General features: G+C 50.0%; 1 protein-coding gene across 1 annotated transcript in view; it reads right to left on the bottom strand.

The window, feature by feature from the left end:
- Positions 1–26,765, bottom strand: part of GALNT14 (polypeptide N-acetylgalactosaminyltransferase 14) — a 219,477-nt gene that overhangs the window by 51,623 nt on the left and 141,089 nt on the right. Inside the window, exons 2-3 of the mRNA XM_052648605.1 lie at positions 23,929–24,098; positions 1,568–1,666 (exon numbers count right to left, since the gene is read on the bottom strand). Of these exons, the coding sequence (XP_052504565.1) occupies positions 1,568–1,666; positions 23,929–24,098 (269 nt within the window). The remainder of the gene's footprint in view (positions 1–1,567; positions 1,667–23,928; positions 24,099–26,765) is intronic.

Genomic DNA, 26,765 nt, shown 5'->3' with positions numbered 1-26,765 from the left:
AGCTGCCCCCAGAGATGTGGGACGCGCCAGGTTGAAGACAGCGCATTTGGGCTGTGCGCTCTTGAGTTTCCAAGGGACACTGTAGCCCTGCATGGTGGACATGCATCATGAGTGACAGGTGGTGCTGAAGACACTGCCCACCATCAGAGTCAGCCTGTTACTGACACCCTCCCAACACCCAGACCGCCCCGCCTGCCCACAGCCATGCCCGTACGGGAAGGAGAGCGGAAGGTGAGGCTTGGTGATGGAAATGGCAAGAGTTTGGCTGTGCTTGATCGTACTCGTGGCCCACATTTAATCTCACCTCCTTCTCTCTGGGATCAGCTGACCATGTGATGGGCTAGCAGATCAGGACGGGCTGCAAGGGGCTGTGTCCCAGGGACGTGGGGCACTTTACCCCAGGGCCAGCCCCCTGCTCTGCTGGAAGTGTGACTGGGGGCATCCCGGTGCCAACTCCTCCCCCAGAGAAGCTGAACGCCACCTCTGGGACTAGCCTTGCCCTGTCAGGCTGCTGAGAACTCTGAGGTCAGAGTGCAAGGGTCGAAACTCTGCCTCACTGTCGTCAGCTGAGCAGCAGTAGGCCTTAATTTAGTGTCTCTGAGTCTCAGTGTCCTCCGCTGTGAAGTGGGCACAGCAGTGGCCAGTCCCTGAGAGCATGAGCTCAGGCGCGTCTGTCCTCCAGGGGACTCAGTGACAGTGGTGCCACCTAAGGGGCCAGTGATGCTGAGGACCTGAGTGAGGGGGGCGGGCCAGGTGATGCTGGAGGGAGGGCGGCCATGGGAGGGGCTCCAGAGGAGAGGACGGGGTGCAGCATCGGGAAGGGGAGCTGACACAACCCGGGTCTTCTGAGAGGCGGAGAGGCGAGGCTTTCCCGGCCAAGTCTCCAGGGCCCCACTGTGTTCTAAGGGGAGTTCTGCTGAGGGCGGGCGCTGCATACTGAAAATCCACGCGGGCCACACACAGCGAGAAAACACCGATCAGAACAAGGGCCTGGCCCTGATGAGGAGCCGAGGGTGGACGGAGAGGCCTGAGGGGGACCGGGGCTGGAATACAAGGTGACGGGCAAGAAAGCGGACATCAGCTGTTCCCTTCGGGCTGATCTGACCTGCACCACGGTCCCTGGTGGGGGTGCGGGAGGCAGTGGAGGGGCAGGGGCTGGGCTGGGCACACCTCGCAGACCAGAGTTCTAACCCCAGCTGAATGCTGGGGGTGGAGGATGTACTCAGCCTCTCGGGGCCCCAGCTTCCTCGCTGGCTGTGAAAATGTGAACTTCTGTCCTAGAGGCAACCTGTGCAGTGGTTAAGGGCAAGTGTCCTGGGGTCAAGTCCTCTGACTGTCAGTGACCTTCCATAAGTAGCCTAATGCCTCGGCCTCTGTCTTTCCTCCCATATAACAGGATAAAGGCCACCCTCATAGGAGTGTGAGGAGTGACCACCCTAGTGGACACACGTGGAGTGCGCTGAGCAGCACCTGGCGGGTGCTTGGAAACACTTGGACCAGTCCCCAGTAAGCAGACACACCCTTACCGAGGGCCGACCTGGAGGCCGACAGACAGGAAGGCTCTTACCTGCGGATGGTTCTGAGCAGAGTGGAGCGGGCCTCGTTGTGGAAGGCGATGATGATGCTGGTGGGAGGGAGGTCTGCGCAGTACACCAGCAGGGTGCATCTGGAGGAGGAAAAACAGCAGGGCAGGAAGGACCTTAGAGACAGAGCAGACATAAAGGGCTGGAACCGTGGGCATCACTGGAGTGGACAGATGCCTGGTGTCTGGTGGGGCCACCACAGCTGCACAGCACCATGTAAGACCCCAGAGCCTCACCTGGTCCTACTGCATGGAAAGGAAGCTCTGAGAATGATTACAGTGGGATCTCCTACCAACCTCGGGGAACTTGGGTCGAATTAAGTGGATATACAGGCCATTTTGGGGCTTCCCTGGTGGCTCACATGGTAACGAATCCGCCTGCAATGCAGGAAATCCGGGTTCGATCCTTGAGCTGGGAAGATCCTCTGGAGAAGGGAATGGCTACCCATTCCAGTATCCTTGCCTGAAGAATTCCATGGATCGAGGAGCCTGGCGGGCTATATTCAATGGGAATGCAAAGAGTCAGAGACGACTGGGCGACTTAACACACAGACCCTAAAGAAGGCTGAGCCCCGAAGAATGGATGCTTTCCAACTGTGGTGCTAGAGAAGACTCTTGAGAGTTCCTTGGACAGCAAGGAGATCAAACCAGTCAATCCTAAAGGAAATCAGTTCTGAATATTCACTGGGAGGACTGATGCTGCAGCTGAAGTTCCAATACTTTGGCCACCTGATGCAAACAGCTGACTCAGTAGAAAAAAACCTGATGTGGGGAAAGATGGAGGGCAGGAGGAGAAGGGGGTGACAGAGGATGAGATGGTTGGATGGCCGACTCAATGGACGTGAGTCTGAGCAAACTCCAGGAGATACTGAAGGACAGGGAAGTCTGGCACGCTGCAGTCCCCGGGGTCGCAAATAGTCAGATATGACTGAGCAACTGAACAACAACAGAACATCAGTGTGGGACTTCCCGCTTCCCTGAGGCATTGCACAGTGGTTTCTGGCAGCCGCACAAGCCCACGCTCAAACTCAGGCTCCGCAGCCCAGTCTGTGCCGATCAAGATCTCACCATGTTCTGGGCAAGCAGCTCCAGCCCACCACACCGTGCTGATTCCCAACCTACTGCTGCCCCAGTACCTACACCAAAATCTGGCATGTTTAAAGAGGCTGAGCCCTAAAACTTGGCATATGCAATAAACCTGTGTCTTGAAAAGACATTCATTTCCCCATGTCCAGGATGGTTTTGTATGACAATTATATTTAGGATAATTTCAATTTAATACCTCACTGCAAGTGAAAATTGTAGCCCGCAGCCTGAAAATTACTATAATAATGGAAATAAACCCACATAGTGAGGCCGGTGCCACCAGGGGCAATCCCTGGGTAATGCCACCTCTCTTTTCTCACTGTTCCAGGGGTAGTAAATGAGGATGTAAATAAGAGATGTTTGGCGAGTCAAACATGTCCTCTGCCTATTTTTCCATTTCTTTCCAAGTGTGGGGCTTTTGGGGTCCAGAGACCCAAGGATGGACTTCAAGGGGACTGTGAGCCCTCTGAAATAATCTGCAAACTTGTATATGAATGTGTGTTTGTTTTCCCCCTGGGAAGATGGTCCATAGCATTCTGCAGATTCTCAAAGAAGCCTGTGCACTGAAACACCGAACCTCAATCCTAGGACATTGGGCCTGACACCCATTTGGCCTCCCTGATAATTCTGAGCATTTTTTCCTGTAAGAGCAAACCCTGAACACAGAGGCTCTAAGCAAGGCTGGATGGGCCCCTTTTCCTGCCTTGGAGGCATCCAGCTGGGAGAGAGTGTGGCCCCACAGGTGCTGGGGGAGCAGAGGGAGGCAGGCCCCCGAATGGGGAGTAAAGAAGGCTTCATAGAGGAGGAGGTGCTGTGTCTCAGGGCGACATAGGGATGGATGGAGAGATATGGGGTACAGCATCCCCATCACAGCACAGTTTTTGGACCTGCATGCCAGATGCCCAGGGAAGCAGCTCACAGAATACTGGCCCCAGGGGTCTGGATACCACTGAGCAGCTGTGAGATGGTGGGTCAACCACTCACCTCTCCAGGCTGCTGTCTGCTCATCTGTAAAACAGGGCTTGGGCCCACAGCTCTTCTGCTCAAGTTTCTCCAAGCATCAGTAATCAGAAGCTTTGATTGTAGCTGACATTCAATAAGTGTGGTTGATTCGAATGAAATGCTGCAAAAATCATTCGGCAGCTGAGGCTCCACTGTGTGGCTGGACGTTCACATTTATTAATACTTTTCTAAGACTCATCTGGAACTTGGAAATAATTTTTAAGTTGTAGATTTTCCCCCCTAGATTGTGACAGTGTTAGGTACTTAGCTCGACAAATAATAACTATCATGATGTTGAACATCACACTGAAGCCTGCAGTCTCCTCCTTCCGTCGGGTGGAGCCAAGTCTTGCATGGGCTGGAAAGGCACCTTCGGTGAGTGGCTCTGCCCTGTCCCGCAGTGGGTGGGGGCACTGGGAGGCAAGAGGTGGAGAAGAGAGCAAAGAACGTAGCATCTGTGTTAGAGAAAGAAACCTGGGCTGTGACATTGATGCAAATCCTGGATCTGCTGAGAAACTGGCTATGTGCCCTTGGACATGTCCTTTCTCTTCTCTGACCTTCAATGTTATCACCTGTGAGAAGAGGTGAAGACTGCAGAGAATGCAGGCAAAACATGAGGTATTTCACAGCTGCTGAATAAATGGTGGTGAGAACTATTACTGTTATGACTACACAGTGGCTGAACTGTCCCTCCAGGCTACGTTCAATGCTTATGGACTAGAACTGTAAACTCAAGAGTTCAGCCAAGGAAGGGGCTTGGAGACAACCCAGTCCAGCCTCCTAAGCTGGGCTGAACTTGGTAGCGTAACAGGCCTCCATGGGCACCTGTGCCACTGTGCTCCCAGGCCTCAGCCCCCTCCAGCCTTCTGCGCCTCCAGGATAAAGGACAGAGGCTCTTCCTGGAGGCAGGGCAGAAGCCCCATGCGCGCCTCCTGTGTGCACAGACCCAGGGAAGGTAAGCTCTAGGAGGGAGGTGCCTTACAGCTCCTGGCACAGGGTAGTATCTTCCTCCCACCCCTGCTCACAGCTCAAGTGCCTGGACTCATCCTTCGTCTCTGACCCTCACAACAGACTCTGAGAACCTCCACTCCACAGAGGACAACTGAGGCTCAAGATCTCGCTCCAAGTCCCACATCTGGTGAGTGGCCGAGATGGGCTGCACCCAGGTTCCAAGACTTCTAACGTGATATGTGTCCCTAGCATCCCTCTGTGACCTCACCCACGTAAAGGCGCAGGAGCCAGAGGAGCTGATGCTGGGCAGGGCCCCCCTTCCCAAGCCCTGTGCACAAGCCACCTGCCTGCCCTCCAAAGTCCAGGAGGAGCTGCAGAACCACTTAGGGATGGGCCCCGGGCACTGGCAGCAACAAGGTTGAGGTTCCTGGAAAAGTCCTTAAAACTGGTTGCTGTGAGGAGAGTCAGATGGTGCCTGGGCTTTCTGTGAGAGGATCTAAAAGATTAATCAAACAGCGAGATCTATTAGGGGCACCAGGGGAATGGAGACAGCTGCCAACACTGAGATCTGGCGCCGACAGACGGACGAGAAAGGATGTTTATAATTTATTAAAGATTCAGGGGTTTTGCTGGAGAGAAGAGCTGTGAGCAAAAAAGATTGGGGGTGGGGTGGAATCGGGAGAGGAAGGGCGGCACCACCGCTGTGTGTGCAGACAGATGCCAGCCCAGAGCTGCCGTCCTGACTGCCACAGCAGCTCCTGAATAATGCACACTTCTCTGAGCTGATTTTCCATGGGTAGTTTCTTTTTTTTTTTTTTTAAAGAGTCAACTGACTTCATTTCTGCAAGCTCAGGTGGGTCTCCCAGTGCATCCTAACCACCCATTCTTGAGTGTTCACCATCAGTTATCCACTGAGGATGCTTCCAGAGAGGTGCTCTGAGATGCTAACCCCTGGCACAGGGTCAGAGCTTCTTCTTTCAACTCTTTCCACCTCTCCACCAGCCAATCACTGCTCTGCTACCTACCCCGCCTCGTCTCTGCACCTGAACAGGTGCCAAAGCGGGGATGTTAGAAACACACCAAGCGAGGATGGCTGTCAGTTAACCCAGAAATGTAATGTGTGCACGTGCCTTTTATTTTATTGCACAAGCTCATTAAACTGACAGTGGCCCGTAAACAGAGTGTTCTGATGATCTTCATCCCCATTTTATCATCAGGCAGGAGGGCTCCTTCCGGGCCTGCCCATGGTGTGCCTGCCGGGGCTACAACCATGGTCCTCTGCTTCTTGGACACACAGTCTTCCCCTGCAGGATGCCACCCTTATGGAAGAAAAGAAGTGGTCATCAATTATAAACATTCAGGATTTTATTCTCGAGTGTAAAAGCAGGAGGGACTGACGGAGAGGCAAACTCAGTAACTCTGAAGCAGAGAGGACAGCATAATTACTGTTACTGATATGTCCAGAACTGACAATCCTCTGTGTCCAGAAGGCAAAATCTAGTGTCCCAGTGGGGAGGCTGAGAGCAGTTAGAGAAAGGGGAAAGGTCACGCAAGGACGCAGTGTGACACAGTGGAAATCAAACAGGCCTAGGGTGGGACACACTGGGCCAAGCCCTCATCACTTGGGAGCTGGAAAGCCACTGCTGTGAAGAAATGATCCGCCTCAGGGAAGGTCTTTAAATGACCATTTAGTGATCCCTGCTCAGATGCTGTCCTGAGCACCTGCATGTTTAATGCTTGCAACAGCCCTACAAGGGTAGGGGTGGAGGGTGGAGAGGCACTGTATGGATTCGCTCAGGAGGAGACTGAGACGCAGAGAGATCAGGTAACTCACTGCAGCTGGTGAGCCCAGGCCTGCCGCACGTCCATGTCGCCAAGCCACCACCTCTCCATGCTGCTGGCCGCCAGCTGTCCCTTCAGGGTACTCTGTGCCCTGCACACTGTGTAGACTGCTGGGCCCACATGCCATCACCACCCCAAGGCGCACTTTCGACCGAGCTCTAGAACCCCGCAGGGAGGGCCAGGTTGCCTGCCATTTCTGGGTAGCCACAGGAAGACCGGGAACTGAGACCTGCCAACTGAGCTGCCACAGGAACATCCTAACAGAGGCTCCCTAACACCCAGATGGAGCCTGAAAAGGCAGGGGCAGGGAGACTTCAATGAGGCCCTGGGAGGCATGTGAACCTGAAACTCATGTACACCCATGGCGGATTCATGTCAATGTATGGCAAAACCAATACAGCATTGTAAAGAAAAAAAAAAAAAAATTAAATAAAATAAATAGATAAATAAAAATAAAAATTACTAAAAAAAAAAAAAGAAAGCTATGGTTTGTCCCTCCAGTTTCCGAAGGTCTAGCACTCACTCCACAGACCAGATCAGGCATATAAAACAGCTAGGTTCCCATCTCCACATGGGCCACTTGCCTGAACTCTAAGGTCACAAAGGCCAAGGGAACCAGGCATAAGATGGAAAGCGGGGCTGGGGCTAGTTTCTGGTCCCCAAGGGAGTGATGATCTAGATTCCCATGCAGCTGGTTGCAGCACAGCCTTCCCTTGCTCCCCACTTTCATCTCTGTCCCCCATGTCCTCCACATGAGCCCAGAAGAGGCCCCACGGGGACCACATCTCCTCCCCATTCCCCTGCCTCCAACACTTCCCCAAAACTGATGTGTATGACAAAGCAAGGACAAAAGGGGAAGAGCTTTTGGCCCAATGACTCTTCCAGAAAGTCAGCTTCCTCTGCACCGAGACCAAGAACACCTACTCCATCCCCAGCTCAGTTCTATGCAAGAAAGTCCACTCTCAGCTAGGAGGAAAAGGAAGATGACCTAAACCTATGAAATGCCAAATCTGTGACTGGCCTCTAGGTTCCAACTTGACTCTTCGGAAGAGAAAAACACAAGCAGTCTAAAAAGTACGACAGCTGTAAAACCAGAAATTCCTTTTAATCTCATTTCATGGGCAACACTGATACACTGTAAGGCATGAAATTTTTATTTCATGTCAATTTCACTGGGATTTCACATGCAGATTAATTGGTTCATCCACATAAACATACACTGCTCTGACTCCTTGCCGCCACAGCCACTCTCACTTAGTGTTACAGAAATCCTGCATCTCATAAAAGACACTTAAGATAACAGTGAGATCTGCAATTCCCTGACCCTGCCATGTTTTGAATTGCTGAGCACATAATTAAATTCTAGTGTCCTAGGAGGAGCAGGCAATGGCAACCCACTCCAGTACTCTTGCCTGGAAAATCCCACGGACGGAGGAGCCTGGTAGGCTGCAGTCCATGGGGTTGCTAAGAGTCAGATGCAACTGAGCGACTTCACTTTCACTTTTCACTTTCATGCATTGGAAAAGGAAATGGCAACCCACTCCAGTGTTCTTGCCTGGAGAATCCCAGGGGCGGGGGAGCCTGGTGGGTTGCTGTCTATGGAGTTGCACAGAGTCAGACACGACTGAAGCGACTTAGAAGCAGCAGCAGCAGTGTCCTGGGAAGGAGGTAAATGGGCCAGGGCGGGAAGTGAACTGCTTAGGAACTGGGCTGGGCTCTGCGCTGGGCAGCTGAAGGCCTCCAGCCCCTACCTCCTTGTGGATGGAACCTGGTGTCTTGCTTTTAAGGGACAGACTACAGTTAAAGTGATGGGATGTCACTTTTGTGATTAGGTTTCAAAAGATGGTGACTTCCCTTTTTGGGCTAGTGTGCTTTGCTGAAGCACGCTGCCATGATGAGGAGCCTCAAGCGGCAAGGAACTGAGAGTGGGCTTCTGGTCCATAGCCTGTGATGAAACGAATTCTGCCAACAACCATGTCAGTGAACTTGGAAAAGGGCCCTGCAACCCGAAACGTGCCCTGAGATGTGCTTTGAGATACCAGCAGCCCCAGATGACACCTTGAACACTGCCTATTGAGAGACCCACCTTGGCCATGCCTGAATTCCTGAGCCACAGAAACTCTGAAACGATAAGCATTATTATTACTGGTTCTTTTTTTGGCTGCACCTTATTTTTTTGGTGGCATGTGGGATCTTAGTTCCCTGACCAGGGATCAAACCCACATCCCCTGCAGTGGAAGTGCAGAGTCTTAACCATTGGATCACCAGGGAAATCCCAATAAACATTATTTTAAGGCACTAAATTGTGTGGTAATTTGTTATGTAGCAACAGACAATTAATACGGGTACCCTTGGCTCCTGAAAAACCAACTTCACCAGGGTTTCTCACTCCCTGAGGAGTCAAAGGTAAATCCCCTGGGGTACTTAGTGGAAGAGCTATGCGAAGGCATCACAATTCTCCCAGCATGGAACTCCAGAACCTCCACTGGACCCTTCTTCATTCATGCTCTGCTGGCATCAGGACGTTGTTAGGTATGGATTCCTAGGGCCCCCGTATAGAGAGGGACGTTCTTAAGGGGAACCTGCGGGGCTGTTCCAATACTCATAGTTCTTTTGCTGTTGTTCAGTCGCTCAGTCGTGTCTGACTCTTTGCGACCCCATGCACTGAAGCACACCAGGCTTCCCTGTCCTTTACCATCTCCTGGAGCTTGCTCAAGGAGATGTCCATTGAGTCAGTGATGCCATACAACCATCTCATCCTCTGTCGTCCCCTTCTCCTCCTGCCTTCAATATTTCCCAGCATCAGGGTCTTTTCTAATGAGGCGGCTCTTGGCATCAGTTGGCCAATGTATTGCAGCTTCAGCATCAGTCCTCCCAATGAATATTCAGGATTGATTTCCTTTAGGATTGATTGGTTTGATCTCCTTGCAGACCAAAGGACTCTCAAGAGTCTTCTCCAGCACCACAGTTCAAAAGCATTGATTCTTCACTGCTCAGCTTTCTTTGTGGTCCAACTCTCACATCCATACATGGCTATTGGAAAAACTACAGCTTTGACTATACAGACCTTTGTCAGCAAAGTAATGTCTCTGCTTTTAAATACACTCTCTAGGTTTGTCATAGCTTTTCTTCCAAGGAGCAAGCATCTTTTAATTTCACAGCTGCAGTCTAATTTCAGCTCTTGAGGACTTCTTAATATGAATCACAATCCATGGAAAAATTGTTGCAGTGTCTCTCTTCTCAGTTCTCCCATGGATGGTGCATAACTAGTAAGTACCCTTCCATGCACAGAGAAGTTAATGCATTTCCTACAATGATGTCAGAGGGCTTAAAGGCCTGATTTACTTGCAGAAGTTCAGTTAAGAAAGATTGACCTAGTTGGCATCACAGACATCCCTCCATTCCAAGAACACAAGGCCATTTGGCAGAGCACTTGTTCTCAGGGTGGGCCTATTTAGGCCAATAAAAACATTCCCTTGTACCAACCATCACCTTGTTCTTGGTTGAATCTATCTCTCAGGCCACTTCGAGGTCTGCAGTTCAATTCCTGCTCCTCAGAGGACCCTCTAGATTTCTTAGCAACCTACTTCCATTAGCATCAGGTTTATAAGAAAAACCTACATCTTGACAATTCTAGAGCACTTCCACTGTCATTATTAACTGCAGGCTGTAAATCAACTGGTGATCTCGTAAGTCAATTCTGCATTTTCCTGGTGATGTACTATAAGAATGCCCCAAAGGGTCTTTGCTGACAAACTGGGAAGCTAACTGGGGGAGAGAGTCACCAGGATATAAAGGGCCACGTTGTCTGGAGGCCCCCAAAGGCTCGGTCTCTGCCTCCATTTTGCAGCCCAGAGTAGATGGAAGATCTTTCCTTCTTTGGCTCCATACAACCTCTGGACCGCTGCCGTACTGGATGAGAAAGGGCCACAGAGCTCCTCTGGTGGTCAGTTCCTACACTGTGAGCTTCTGGACTGTATTTCTAAGAGAAGTCTATTCCTGCTCTGTGAATAAAGTCTGTAAGAGTTGGGACTTCTCTGGCGGTCCAGCGGTTAAGAATCTGTCTTCCATGCAGGGGATGCAGGTTCTATCCCTGGTCAGGGAACCAAGATCCCACATGTCTTTGGGCAACTAAGCCTGCAAGCCACAACTACTGAACCTGTGCACTCTGGAGCCCACACTCTACAAATAAAACCCGACACAGCCAAATAAATAAATATATATATTTTTAGAAAGTCTACAAGAGTCAGATAAGTTTGGTGCATGAGAAATACTGGAAAACTATTCAAATACTTTTTTGGTGATTCATCCTTGTACACTGAGACTTCCACTAGGCCCTGTTTACCAAGCTTTGACCTTGCCCTGTAATCTTTCACATATAATGGGAACTCCATATTTAAGGGATATACTGAACCACCTAACATCCTACCACACAGAATTTTGTAGGACACAGATTTTAAAACACACTGCTTCCAGCACTCTTTTCTTTAAGATGTGTAAACTGAGGCCCAGAACAGTGAGTGATTTGACCCGCCAAGATCACGCTACTAGGTAGTGGCCAAGCTAAGATCTCCTAGTTCTTGTCTATTGAACTTACTGTTTCCTTAAAGCACTTAGGCTTGATTGGGGGTGGGGGAGGGGGGGCGGGTCACAGGCGTGTTTTCAGATGGTTTACAGCAGCCCCAGTCCATACAGGGTTACTGGCCACTGCTTTCCAGTGCCCTTTATCAGCCTCTCCCCTCGAAACATTCCCACCAAACTCCCTATTATTTCTCTGTGTCACTCAATCTGCACTTGATTTTAGCCAAAAGGCCAAGAAACAATCCATGTTGCTAAATCTAACAGAAACTTTTCAGTCTTTATCTTGCTTGTCAACTCTGTAGTAGTTAATATTGAAGGTCACACATATCATTAAATGTTTGGTTCTTTGCTCTTGGCTTTGGTGAAATCACCCTAGCAAGGCTCTCCCCTTCTTAAACTATTTCTTGGTTTGGTTTTCCTTTTCTTTCTCCCCTCTGAAATTCTGGTGTTCCCCTCCAAAATTCTCTCTTAAGCCATCCTCTTCTCAATCTTCCTTTTCTTTAGATTATTTTACTTGTTTCTAAGCCTTCAGTTTCCTATCTGTTTGCTAATGATCCCAACCCTAACCTTAACCTGATGAACATCTTCTTTTGAATGTTCCCATGTGATGACCTTTTCAGCTGCCCTCTGCCTCTCTCACCTTGTCCAAGTCTGCTGACCCTTCCATGTTTCCCAACTCACCACCTACCATGTGCCCAAATCCAAGAGATATTCTCAAATCCTGCCTCCACCTCCCCGACATCCAATCTCACTAAACCTAGTCCTGTCAATCCTTCTAACTTATCTCCTGACCTGGCGGGTTCTCTCTATTCCCCTCATGTCTTTGCTGGATTATTGCAGCCACTTCCTAGCTGACTTTATCCCTATCCAATCTCTCCTGCATGCTGCAGCTAGAATGATCATTCCAAACTGTACATCTTTAACATGTTTCAACACTGCCCAAGTGCTCACAAAATAAAGTTGAAACTCCAAATCACCGCTTACCATCCTTGGTGACCTGGCACCACCTATGACTCCTCCCATCACATCCTCCAATTTTCAGCCACGTTCTGTCTGACCTGCTCTTTCTCCCTCTGGACCTCTGAAGGTGCTGCCCCGCCTCCCATATGTCTGGAATGCATTCTCCTCTTTTCCCAGGCCTGGCTATTTTCTCCTCTTCTAATCCTGGCTTGGAAGGTACTTCCCCTGGAAGCCTTTCTTGACATCTAAGGCTTTTCTAATGTGCTCCCCTAGGACTCTGCACTCCCCCCATCGGTGCAGTTTATGATCAGGCATTGGGAACTACTTCTCTGTCTCCTTTGCTGATTGTTAGCTGCAGTGAAACCCAGGGCTCATTTGTAGTTCTAACTTCAGTACCTGGCACGGTGACTAAACACAGTAGACATATATAATAAACGTCTGAATAATGAGTGGGTGGATGAGTGGGGGAGGAAGCAGGTGAAGCTTTCATGGGGTCAAAGCCAGAGGAAAAAATGTCCCTTGCTAAGTGACAGGTTACACCAGCTCAAGGAAGTTGCAGAACTGAAAGTTGGGTGAAGTGCCAAGGTGAGTCATGCAGAGGAGACCAAACAAGTCACCCAAACTGAGAATGGCACCATGTGGGGAAAACAGGGAGCCTCTGGCTCAGGCTGTCCAGGAAGACCTCTGGGATAGTCATCTTGTGTCTGTGGAGGTTCTGAGGCATTCTCTGTTACAGTGAAAATACTCAGCTGTTTTTAAAACGCTGGGATGTTCCCCTTGTTCGGTGAGTCCTGGGGATGAACAATGCTTCCTTACATGGGAGGGAAGAGACTGAATCCTATCCAGTAGGGCTGCCGGACGTTAGCTCGGATGCTCTCTTCTCCCAGACCTGCACTGTCCAATATGGTAGCCACCAGCCACACGTGGCTATTGAGCACTTGAGATAAATCAGAATGGAGATACACTGTAAGTGTGCAATACACACAAGATTTCCAGTGCTGATACAGAACATAAGATATTTCATCAGTAATTTTTTGACATTGATTATATGTCAAAATGATACCCATGAATGGTGGTAATGGTGGTGGTTTAGTGGCTGTCGTATCTGACTCTTTGCAACCTCATGGACTGTAGACCTTCAGGCTCCTCTGTCCATGGGATTTTCCAGGCAAGAACACTGGAGAGGGTTGCCATTTTCTTCTCCAGGTGATCAGGTTAAAATAATATATATTATTAAAACTAATTTCACTTAAAATTTTACTTTTTAAAATGTGACTATTAGAAAATTTTAAATTACCTACATGGCTTACATATATTTCTATTAGACAACATTGTCCTAGGTCATTACTAAAGCCTGTACATAATGCAAGTTAAAATTTCAACATTAGTGTCAGACAGTAGTTTTTAGATACTGGGTTCTTTCATGTGAGCAAAATAAAATTTTTAAAAATTATCAAGGCCATTATTAGGTTTGCACCATTTTCTTTTGCAGCAAAAATATATTTTAAAACTCTCATCATCTAGCATCATTGTTATTTCATCAAAGAAAGGGAGTTTAAATACTCAAAAGGCCACAAACTCAGAATAATTAAAAGCACTATAAACTGTAAAACTAAATTTTGAGAAAATCTTCCTCAGCATCTCCTCCTTTCCCCAACTCTACAGATCAGATCTGCAGAGATATATCAAATGGCATCTGAAAGCATAGTTCAAGTATTTGTCCCACTAAACAACAATGCACCTATGTCCACCCTCCACAGACAGAGTGGACACTAAACACAGGAGACACGACATCACCACACTTGCTCTGGAACCAACAGCCCCAGCTCTGTTTTTGGCGCTGCTGATATGAATGAGTTGGTATGGTTTTTCCAATTGCTAGCCCCAATTTGGGCTTCCCTGGTAGCTCAGCTGGTAAAGAATCTGCCTGCAATGCAGGAAATCCTGGTTCAATTCCTGAGTCCAGAAGATCCCTTGGAGACGGGATAGGCTATGCACACCAGTATTCTTGGGCTTCCCTGATGGCTCAGATGGTAAAGAATTCACCTGCAATGCGGGAGACCTGGGTTCAATCCCTGAGTCGGGAAGATTCCCTGGAGGAGGGCATGGTAACCCACTCCAGTATTCTTGCCTGGAGAATCCCCATGGACAAAAGAGCCTGGCTGGCTACAGCCCGTGGGGTTGCAAAGAGTGGGACATGGCTGAATGACTGAGCACAGCACCGCACAGCCGCACTTTATCTCCTCATGCACTGCTGCCACCCCAGCAATCACGTGCTACCTGGGCTCAAGACACACACCTGAGCTGCAGAACGCGGACACCTCTGGTCGCATTTAGACCTCCTAGAAATGACCACGGCTCCACTCTGCACCACTGTGTTTTCCTAGATAACTAATTTTGGTCTTTTGTTGAACAGCCCCTTTGAAGGGAGTGGAACACTGAGGTCTGGTGGAAACCACAGGGAAGTAGCTGCGCCTTTTTTCCAAGAAGATCGGCTGTTCTCAGGAAGCTGCAAAGAGGCTTCTCTTGGGATGCTGCCAGGCCCCATGTCAGTTGGTACCAAGCACCACCCAGATGGTAACCGGGTGCCTGCATATGTGCATGTGTGTGTGCAGGGGAGCATGTTCTCAAAAGACAAATGCAGAGTCTAGCCAGGACCCGGAAGTGTGGAGGTGGGCCAAGGCTTATTTTTGAAATGTTTCCTGAAAAAGATTCCTCAGTGTCTGAGACTAGGGCTTCTCCAAGTCTTATTTTAGTCCTGCTTGAATCACATTACACAGTAGTAATAATAGATAACAGTGACGGAACCCTCTGTCTCAGGTATTCTTCCAAGAGCTTTAAATCTGCACAATCATTCCCTGAGGAAGCGCTCTGAGACCATCATGGAGAAGACTGTGAGGTCAGAGTCAGTAAGCAGCCACATCTCAATGTCACACCAGATGGCCTGGCTCCCAACTCCGAGCTCTCACGCTCCACTAGAATGCCCCTTGATGGTGAGCCAGCTCACTCACTTGAAAACCTTTGGTTCATAATGACCTGTCTCTCTGTCTTTGCTCTTGAAGTCTGCATGCTGGAAGGTACTGAAAAGATGGAAAATTACAAGTCTGGCTGTCCAGAAGGAAGGATGTCCCCCCTTGATCTTCTCTGAGCTATTTCCTGGTATTTATCAGACTTTCCAGCTAAAGGATCAGAGAAGAGTCATTCCTTCCCTTTACCTGAAGGGGTAAATGTTCCTCTAACTGAAGCAGCTGAGGTAAGATAGCCTAGTGAAGACCCAGCACACAGAGATCCGGAATGATCTGCTTGAAGGCCAAGCATCCAACATCTCTTATTCTCCAGGAACTCACAGTGGTGGCCTTGTGGAAGGTCTGAGCTGAGGAGGTAAAAAGCCAAGACTTCTCATGCCTGCCCACACCCTTCTAGACGGTTGGTCCATCCCCAAGTTAGTCATGCACCAAATTTTACTTCCATCCCTTTATTCTCACTTCCATCTGCCTGAGCCTGGCCCACCCTCATGGTCTGTGGGACTGCAACAGCCTTCTGACTGCACCTCTTCTCATCCCTTCCCCCCAACCTTCCACATTAATCTTCCTAACATTCTGCTTCACATATCTAAGTCTCCCTACCTTTGGTAGTTACCTAAGCTAAACCTTGGCTGCATCCGAAAGCCCCCACCATTGTGTTAGCCCTGCCCAATAGCTCCCTCACCTGAGCCTTCTAGCCCGATAACCCAGTCCACTCCTTCTTGGTCATAACTGCACCATGATCTCCACATGCCTCCCCATCCAGCCATCATCCTTTCTACAGCTGCCTCAGTATAACATTTGTGCAATGCTCACCCTAGGTTAGCGCCTCCATTGCACTTTTCATGGACTCCCTGGCCTCCCTCCCACTCTTGCACAGCTGTACCATCTTCTCCATGGGTAGTGGCCACGTTTCTACTGCTTGATGTTCCCATGGGCCAGATAGTCAACTGACTGCAGTCACTTTCCTCCTCTCTAAACCCCGGATCATAGCAAAGTTGTTGTGAGGCTTAACTGAAAGAACATATATAAGGTGCCTACCACGTGTCAGGGGAATAGTTTGATCAATAAATGTTGGCTGATTATGGTCCTGGATTTATGTGCTAACACGGAGAATTCTTTGTTGAGTGAAGGTGGTTTTAAATTTCCCGTGATTTGATTTTCTCCCTCTGCTCTGAGGATTCATTCCCACGCCTGCACTTGCAAACCCTGATGTTTTCAGATCGTTTGAGAATGAATCCAGTGGGGTGTTCTTTGAATCCATCAGTCATCAGTTGAGACTGATGAAGCATCTGAGTGCCAGGTACTCTGGGGCTCTGGAGGGGGGTGCAAAGATAAGCCAGCATGCCTGCCCAGGTCGTTCAAGGAGGGGAGAAACTGGGGTAATGGGTGCTGCTCAGAGGTGAGCACGGGAGTGGGAGGTGCTGTCCTACTTGGCCTGAGGGGGCACAATGTCTCCCTGGAGAGGGGACCCCACCCACCCGGGTTCCTGAAAGGTGAGAGAGCATCCCAAGCAGAGAGGGCTGTGAAGATGACAAGGTGAGAAGGCATGAACCCTCCTGCACAGTCAGGCAGCTGCAAGCCTGGGCCTGGCTGTGTTGGGCGTGGCTTCAGGGGCGGGGTGAGCTGGCAGCAGGGCAGGGCTTTGCCTGGGGCTGGATGCATCCGCCTCTGGGACGCTGTCGGTGGAGGAGGCATGGACGGGTATGGGACCACAGCCCAGTGGGAGGGCAGCTGGGGGCTGCTGCTGTCACCCAGGTAGAGGGGACAGCAGTGAGCAGGGAGCAAAGTCAGAAGCCAAGAGGTATCCAGGAGGCAGACTCAACAAATCAAGGGTGGGCGAGGAGGGCAGACACCAAAGGATTTGGCTTGAGTCACAGGGTGGGCAGTGGGCTTGCCCTGAGACATGAAAGCAGGCTGGGTACTTGATGTCTTGAGAGGCAGGCTCAGCAAGGCTTGCAGCAAGGGGAAAAAAGGAAGTGTCTACGTAATCAATCAAGGAGGGACAGGGAGAAGTGGGAAAACCAGAGGACAGAGGTAAGGAGGCCTGATGGGGCTGGCTTCAGGGTCACTGGGAAGGTGAGGTGAGCGCAGGAGGTGAGAGCTGTTGGATATAATCCGCTTCAACCCAACGTAAGTGGCTCCTCTTACTGTGTCCAGGACACCCAGGACTCCGCAAGGGGCCTCTGCTGACTGTGCCCCTCGCCAGCCCAGATGGAAGCCAGGCTGCTACATGATTCCACAGGTCCCCCAGCAGAGCCCTTCCTCCGTCACATCACACATTCCCCAGTGAGTTTTCCTGGCACCCTGGGGCCCAGGGCTCATGTCACTTCATCCCACTGTCTGTCACCAGGACCACACGCGTGGCCTCCTTCCCACAGCTTCTCCCACCCACAGCTGTCATCTCCTCTCTGCTCTTTTCAGCTCTTGTCAAACACATTTTGTACTTCCTGGCCCCCAGCCCTGAAATCACTCCCTCTGCTGGCCTTGGCATCTATCCCTAGGATCTGAAGAGTGCAAATTTTATCAGATGCGGCATTGCGATTGCCTCATGGCTTGTCTCACGTTCTTATTTTCAAAGTAAGTCTGACATTCAGGCAAGTGAAGTGTTGGGCGCTGAGAGCCAAGGCTGAGGCAGGACGCTCTCTGCACAACTTCCCTGCCCCCGTCCCCTCCACCCCTGCCTACCTAGCTCTCGGAGAACAACATGGGGGGCAGGTGCCAAGCCAGGACCTCTCCAAACTTACCCACGTCACCCCTTTCTCCTGGTTTCAGTCACCCTCTCTACACCCACCTCCTGGGCCTGCTTTTGCCTACAGCTGTGGAGCAGTGAAAAGACCCCAGGGCCTGAGTGCTAATGCTGGTCCTCAGACTAATACCAGTTTGACTGCTCATGACCACAGCTAACAGTCACCGCATGCTTACAAGGAGTTAAAGACCAGGCTCTGCATTTGACATGGATGGATTTGCTTACCCCCACAGCAACCCTGGGTACCATTATTATTCCCATTTTAAAGATGAGGAAACTGAGGCTTAGGAGTTGAGTAACTCACACCAGGATCAGCTGGTAAGTGGCAAAGATGCTCTCTCTCCAAGTTCACATGGTGAGGAAACCTACGTGCCACTTAGCCAACCAGTAGCCTTTCCCGGGCCTCTGTTTCATCCACTGAGAAATGACAATGGACCCTTCACCCAGAGGGTACTGAGGACATCAAGGGCAGGAGATGTGAGAGGGCTTAGGAAAGTCTCCTATAACTATAAGACGTGATTTTCGTTATCTGAGGGACTCACCACAAGGTTCAGCCGATCACTGAGAAACTGCGGCAGGTGTCCTGAGATCCCCTGGGCCTCATCGAGCCAGTCCTGCCAGCCTTGTTTCTCTCTGCATTAGGGGCATCACACCACAAGTGTTCTTCAAAGTATTAGTGGGTAATGGTAACTGCACGTGCCAGCATCCTGGGTCTTAAAGGGAAAGAAGCCACATGTTCCAACTTCCTATACTTAGACTGAAAAACGTGGGCAGGACAGTTTGCAGTTTGCAGTCAGGTTGCCATCCACGTGACATGTCAACTCCAGGGGCAAACAGTTTTGTTGTCTTTGTGTTTAAGAGATCCTGAGATGTTCAGATAAGTGCAAAGAAGGTGTTAAACCAGCTTACATTTGGATCTCCAGATGGAAGGGAGTCTGGTCACCTCCACTGGGGGGAAGGCATGAGAGGGAGGGGGAGGCCATGCAAGGAAATGGCCATGGCAGCAAGTAAAAAGGACAGTTCTACAGATTCTGTGGGACCCTTGCCTCCTGCGTGTGAGAAGAAGGATTAATCCAGGGCTTTGAGGAGCAGAGAGGTGCTGCTGAGTCAGAGGGAGCCCTGCATCTGGAAATTGCCTCCAACCTGAGCCACTTCTGGGTCACTTCTGGCATGTACTGGCAGAGTGTATTCCACCAGCAGCAGAGCTGGAGGTCACCTTAGTCATAATCTCTGAGCTACTTCTCACTTCTTGTGTGTGTGTGTGTGTGTGTGTGTGTGTGTGTGTGTTTGCACTCGGTTGTTCAGTCATGTCCAACTCTTTGCAACCCCATGGACTGTAGCCCACCAGGCTCCTCTGTCCGTGGGCTTTCCCAGGCAAGAATACTGGAGTGGGTTGCCATTTCCTTCTCCAGGGGATCTTCCTGATCCAGGGATCAAACTCATGTCTCCTACATCAACAGGCAGATTCACACTGCATCACCCAGGAAGCTCTCTTACTTCTTACAGGTGAAGAAACATACCCAGAGAGCTGAGGAGTTGGGAAGTAACTTAGACAAAACTCAGCTCTTCTCATGCTCAGTCCAGCTGTTTCCCCCATTTTATCACGCTGCCCAGATACAGGACAAAATGCCAGAAACTCATCAGAAGAGGAGGAGATGACTAAGGAAGGACTAAGAATCAGGCTTCGTGTTTGGTTCCTGGGCAAAGAGCATAGCAAGATGAACAGGGGAGGGGCAAGACACTTGATCAAGTATGCAAGTAGCTAATATGCTTAGGAAAAGGTACTCCACTTCACTGATTAGCAGGGAAAGGCAGACTTAAACCACAGTGATATACCACTGCTCAGGCTCTAGAAAGGCTAACATGAACGCTTCCTTAGATGTTTGACATATCTAGAACAGCTGCCAGGGACACACCCTACAGGAACCTATATGCCTGTTTGCCAGGAGATAAATACAAGGTTACTCATAGGCACTCTATCAGAATCTCACACTGGAAAATTCTAAATAAACATTAACAGTAGACTAGATATATACATTGTAATACTTTCCTCCAAACGAATACTATACAGCAATGAGAATGAACAACCTGTCTTGCAAAATGTGACTGGAATTCACACATCTCTTCCACCTCACCTCCGAGTAAACTCCCGGTCTAAGACCCAACACCCTACCCTGAGGATGTCAGAGCCTCAGAGCCAAGATCCCACACTGCACTCCATCCCCTTGGGCGCATTTCTGATTCAGACTGAGCTTGGTCCCCCCACCAGCAGAGGCTCTCAGAATATTGTGCTGCCCAGGGATATGTTGCCTAGGCCATCTCTCAGGGTTGCTACGATGATAAGGTAGGGCCAGTGTGATAGTAAAAGTGGACCAATGTTTACTGAATCAACTAAATTAAGGGAATTAACTAAATCAACTGAATTAAGGGAAATCTGTCTGAAACTCACAGAGCAGGCCAGGATTGGGGGTAGAGGGTGAGGGAAGAGCCTGCAGGGGCAGCAGGCAAGAGACGTGGGACCAGAGTGGAAGGAATCCTGGCCCAGAGACGCCTGCTGTCTCAGCCTCTGTGGTCTTTCTTCCCCCGGACCCTGCTGAGAACCCCTTCCCGACCCTGTAGGTGGTCCTCTGGGCAGCAGACACAGTTCTCCTGCTGAGATTCCAGGCTGTTGGGAAACTCCTCCCACTATTTCCTTCAAAGCTCTTTGAACCTCTGAAGTGCTCTGGAGTGAAGCGCTCTCAGAACTACTGTCACCAGGCTCACAAACTCCTGTGCTGAAAAATGGTGCATAGGAGCGACCAGAATGCAGTCGATGGGCAGGCCTATTTGCAAAGCTAAGTGTCTGTGATGGGTTTCCCCTCCCCTCCCTCCACCTTGATACGGAATCACCAACTCTGTGCTGAGCTAGTGGAATCACCTTGACTCTGAGGGAATATGAACATTTTTTATGCTTAGCCATTCCAACCATAAAAATTTTTATCCTATTACCACTAAGTGACGAGTACAAGGAGAGAAATGATGATCATCTTCGACAGCCATTCCAACCGAGTAAATACAAGGAAGGAGAAATGCAATCCTACACGGGGCCACAGCCCCTTCATTTCCCAGGATGGAAAAGAGCAAAGGAAAAATGTCTTCCTGGTGAGACGTGTCGAAGCATGGAATTTTCCCTCCAGGCAAGTGATGGGCATCCCACTGTTTGAACCATTTAGCACCACACTGGACAGAGCCCAGGAGGATATGCTGAGCAGAACACTCAGACCCAGCCTGGCCAGGGGGAGGTGAACTAACAAGGCTTCCCAGCTCTCACCAACAACACCCCCCACCAGCCCATAGCTTCTGGGTGCATCCACCCTGCCACCTGCTCCCCTGCAATCAAAGCAACCCCATAATAAGCATTGCCAGGCAACAGCAAAAATATACATGTGCTTTATCAAAATATTTCTCCCCTTCTCAAGGGGTGTGCCTTCACTTAATGGCTTCCTGTCTGCCAGACGTTTTATGTGCTACTTGGATGATGGCAAATCCAGCTGTTGTCACCAGAATGTGCTGACGGGTGGGGGCAGCAGGCCTGGGAAACAGGGACTATTTGCTGGACCAGTCAATGCTTTATAAATAGTGGAACTCCCCTGGGAAATCTTCTCAGACTCACTCCAGTTAGACACTGTCTCTTCCTCACGTTGAAATATTAATGGCGTTCCACCCCCACCCTACCCCCAACACAGGCAGCCACATCTATTCATCCTTGTGACCACTAGAAATTAAGGCTCTCATCCACATTAACAGAACTATGGGCCTTAGGGGAAATTTTGGATGCTCTGATGAAGCACCCATGTAGTCTTCACATAAGACCAAGGCGGGTGGGAGAGCAGAGTGTATGTATGTATTTATATCTGAAAAAGAGAAGGTCAACCGTGGAAGAAGGAACCCATCACAATTGTGCGGCACTCGGGGAGTGAGAAAGCTTCAAGATTACCTAGTTCAAGCACAGATGAGAAGACAAACCTAAGACAGGGGCAGGGACGGGTGGAAGGCCATTGCTGGGCACCTTGCTCAACTCCTCTCACTGGGCTTGAATTGGGGATGGCGAGATGGAGCGGCAGCAAAGACATGACTGAAGACCCAAGACAGCAGCTTTCTGTCTCAAGACTGTGAAAATGTCAAGTGTTACATAAGGAGTGGGGTGGGCAGGGAAAGGTTAATAACCTCACAGGGTGAATGAACAGATTCACTGGAAGCTGTAGTCACTCATTTCTAAACTATCCTCACCACCTACCCCAGGGACCCTAAGACTCCCATAAACCCTGGGATGGGGAGTTCAAAACCTGCCCCAGCCTTATCTCTTACTCTTCAACTCAGTCATTCCAGGCTACAGGTAAACCCCACTGCCTCCCATAAAATACCATGGACTCCATGGGAAAAAGGCCCAGGAGAAAGACGGTGAGTCTGTTCAGTTTCACACAGAGGATCAAGCCCCCCGCTCCTCCGAGGCATCTATCACATGATGCCCCAATATGACTGGTCTGTCAGGGGTTCCATGCCCCCAGTGCACTGGCCTTTCAACCAGCACAGCGGGCTATTGGTGAAACCCTCACAGCCTTCCTCCTTTCTCCCCTCCTCACTCCACCTGTGCAACTGTGGATTCTTAGGCCATGCCCCCCAGTCCCCGCCCTCTCAGCAGCACCTGCTGTAAAGCTCAGCTAATAGTTCTGGGTCTCAGGCACTGTCCTAATGCATCCTATAACTCACAATGCAATTACCGTGGTAGGGAAATTGGAAGCAAATTTAATAAGCTCAGCCCCCTCCCACATTGCTGTTTCTTCACTCTTCTCTTTTCAGTAATGAGAAGTCTTTAAGGGAAAAGGCCTTTTTCCCTTTAACGGAGGCTATTCTCCTGATTCCTTATCTGAAGCCCATGAGGATGGGAGGGTATGGAGAAGGGGACTTCCCCTAGCTCCTTTTGTCCTGTTTACTCGTATGGCAGACGGGAAGAGAGCAGTCAGTTGTCTTTCCAGGCTTACTCTCCCTTTCATCTGCTCAGCTAACATTTATTGAATTCCAATCACACATCACAGATTTCTCCCCCTAGAGGGCAACTGGTGTCATAGCTAGTTGAACCTTAGCTGTAAGGCATGATGGGAAAAGGGAGAGGTTAACCTGTGTCTATGGAGTCGGGTCCCCAGGGTGGGCCAAGAGCTCTAGTAGGAGCTTCTTGGCAAAGGTGATGCCAGTTGCCAACAGGATGGCAGCATATTGACCCTTGTGGTTGAAGAAACTGAGAGGAGGGGGCAGGAAGGAACCAGAGAAGCCAGAGGTCTCCAAAGGAACTGAGACACAGCCTATCTCCTGGGCAGAGGCAGAGGGCTGCAGCGTGTAGGCAGGTAGGCATCTTTATTCCAGGGCCTACTGTCTACTCAAACCCAGGGCCTCTAAGCTGGGCCCACCCACCACCCATGGACTTTATCTGATCCACAAAAGGAAGCCTCAGCGCCAGCTGATGCTCTGTGGTTTACAAATTTAAGCAGGCATCAGAATCACTGGTGGTCCGTGTTGAGACACAGGTCACCAGGCCCCACCCCAGAGCACCTCACTCAGTAGTTCTGGGGGGAAGCTTAGAATATGCAGTTCTAACTGGTGATGTTGATCCTGGTCTCCTGGAGCACCTCACTCAGTAGTTCTAGGGGGAAGCTTAGAATATGCAGTTCTAACTGGTGATGCTGATACTGGTCTCCTGGTCTGGGAAACCACACTTTGAGAACTATCATTCTAAGCCTTTGCTATTCGATGTGAGCCCTGGACCATCCATCAGCAGAACCTGGGAGTTTGACAGGAATGCAGACTCTCAGGCCCCATCGCAGACCTGCTGAATCAGTGTAACAAGAACCTCAGATGATTTAAGTTCAAGAAACACCTGTGGTGGCAATTCTCAATCCTGGCTGCTTAATAGGATCACTTGGGGAGCTCAGAAAAGAGACGCTTCAGCTGGTTGGAGGCTGGGATCAGCATTTTTTTTTAAAGTTCCCCAAATAATTCTTAGGAGATGCCTGGATTGAGAACCGCTGGGACTCCCACTCATGACTAACACTCCACACCCATTTTTCCAGCACTGAACTTACCCCTCATGACTGTGGGGAGGGGTCGGGAGGAAGTACCTGAAAAGACGAGTGTCTGGGACCACCCGGTTGCTGGCAATCCGCTCACTCTCCCGCTGGTTGAAAGCATACAGCTTATAAGGATCGTCGCCGACACGCCACTTCTTGGCATTCAGATACCGCCGCTCATCAAACTGGTCCCATAGGTCATCCCAGTCACCATCTGAAATCTATGGGACATAAAGGGGAAGTTGGTGAGGATGGCCCCAGGCCCTCTCAGCTCCCTCTGTCTATCAGTGCCCAGAGACCAAGCATGTGCCGGCAAGGTTCAGTGCAAAGATGGGGCAGATGTAGGACATTAATAAAACCATCAGCAGTAATAATAAATGATGATGACGACAACGGCAGCTACCATTTAATGAGTGCTGTACTTATATACCAGGCACTGGGTTAGGACCTATACACACTTATCTCGTGTGATTCTCATAATTTTAGGCAACGGATGTTGCTTGTATCCCCACTACGCAGACAAGGAAGCTGTCTCAACAGCCCAAGCACCTTGCTCAAGATACCACAATTAGAAAGCAACAGGGCTGGAACTTGGATTCTAGAATACTAACCCCAGAGGCCACCTCTCTGGGGTAATTTGAGACATGTGCTGGAAAGTGCCGGCACAATGGCTAACACATAGTAGGTACACAATGACTGCCATTCCCTGCTCTGCCAAAGGAGGGCAGCAATGGAAAGCAAGCAATCCATCTATAACGGGGGTGCTACCTGCTGAAGAGACACCTTGTGTGTTCCTTCCTTCCTCCAACCCAGGCTGCTGCTGCTGCTGCTGCTGCTAAGTCACTTCAGTCGTGTCCGACTCTGTGTGACCCCATAGACGGCAGTCCACCAGGCTCTTCCGTCCCTGGGATTCTCCAGGCAAGAACACTGGAGTGGGTTGCCATTTCCTTCTCCAACGCATGCATGCTAAGTCGCTTTAGTCGTGCCTGATTCTATGTGACCCTATGGACAGCAGCCAGCCAGGCTCCTCTGTCCACAGGATTCTCCAGGCAAGAATACTGGAGTGCGTTGCCATTTCCTTCTCCAACCCAGGAATCTATAGTTATTTTTAAGAAACCTCCAAGGGGGAGCAAGTAACAACCCTCATCATATGAGGAGACAGCACTTTAGAATGTGTAAAGTGATTTCTGCATTCATCATCTCGATTCATTCTCACGAAGACCCTCTGCAGGGTAGGGAAGACAAAGTTTCAGAAAGATTACTGGCTTATCTGAGGTCCCCAGGTGGATGGTGGCAGAGCAAGCCCAAGCAGAACTCTGTCTCTTGGACCCTCCAGTGCAGAGGAGGCAAGGGGATTCACACAGGGGGAGGCCGGTTCCTGCCCAGACCCCGGGCTGCCGCCTCTGCCCTGCCCACCCAGCTCTGCAGCCACCAGAGATTCCTCACAGCCAGTAGGGGGTGCGGGCTTCAGGGCCTCTGCAAGTTGGGTGCTTCCCTTGATAGTCACTGCCCAGTGGATGCTAGCACTGTCCCCGCTAGGGGAGAGGCAGTCTGTATCAGCAAAGCTCAGACCTTTTAGGTTCATCAAAGCCAAAAGAACACTGCATCTGGAAAAACCTATTGACCAGGCCCTGACCTGGACTGTGAGGGCCGGAGCCCCGGGGCTGGCATAGTCACTGAGGATAAGATGTTCATTCATGTGCTACTGACCCTTGGCCCTGTGCAGGTATCTGAAGCTGCCTGGGTACCACCCATCCCATCACTACCAGGATGCCCTTCTGTCCTCCAGGCACCTAACAGGAGAGCCCAGCAGGCACCGCAGACAGCAGTGCAGGCGCTTAGCCCGCACTTGGCAGGTAAGGGGGGCCACTCGTGCCCATGTGCACATTCACCTCAGGCACTCCTCCAGCTTATCAGGCAATTGATCTCTCCTTTTCACACGCTCTCTGTTATCTTCTTTTGAAACAGCATTCTCCTGCTAATAGCACAAAATGAAGCATTGGAAACCAGTGATTTTTATCCAATAATTGATTTTATTAATGTCCTGTGATATTGCTGCTACATGGAGACAATGGGGGAGGGGGTTTGAAACCCCAGCCTGGGCTGTGCCATGCCATAGCCTGACAGCTGTCATCCGTGCTTGGAACATGACCTCAGGGCTACCCTGACATCCCACTCTTGCAGGAAGGGCCATGCAGCTGGCTTATGCCCAACTGAATTTACTGCAAATCTCAAAATAATTTGTGGGCCCCTACAGTGCAGAAAGTGAAGAGGAACTAAAAAGCCTCTTGATGCAAGTAAAAGAGGAGAGTGGAAAAGTTGGCTTAAAATTCAACATTCAGAAAACGAAGATCATGGCATCTGGTCCCATCACTTCATGGGAAATAGATGGGGAAACAGTGGAAAAAGTGGCAGACTTTATTTTGGGGGGCTCCAAAATCACTGCGGATGGTGACTGCAGCCATGAAATTAAAAGAGGCTTACTCCTTGGAAGAAAAGTTATGACCAACCTAGATAGCATATTCAAAAGCAGAGATATTACTTTGCCGACTAAGGTCCATCTAGTCAAGGCTATGGTTTTTCCTGTGGTCATGTATGGATGTGAGAGTTGGACTGTGAAGAAGGTTGAGCGCCGAAGAATTGATGCTTTTGAACTGTGGTGTTGGAGAAGACTCTTGAGAGTCCCTTGGACTGCAAGGAGATCCAGCCAGTCCATTCTGAAGGAGATCAGCCCTGGGTGTTCATTGGAAGGAATGATGCTGAAGCTGAAACTCCAATACTTTGGCTGCCTCATGCACAGAGTTGACTCATTGGAAAAGACTCTGATGCTGGGAGGGATTGGGGGCAGGAGGAGACGGGGATGACAGAGGATGAGATGGCTGGATGGC

Source organism: Budorcas taxicolor, chromosome 11, assembly GCF_023091745.1.
Source record: "Budorcas taxicolor isolate Tak-1 chromosome 11, Takin1.1, whole genome shotgun sequence".
NCBI lineage: Eukaryota > Metazoa > Chordata > Mammalia > Artiodactyla > Bovidae > Budorcas > Budorcas taxicolor.
This window is presented reverse-complemented; position numbering and strand designations above follow the sequence as displayed.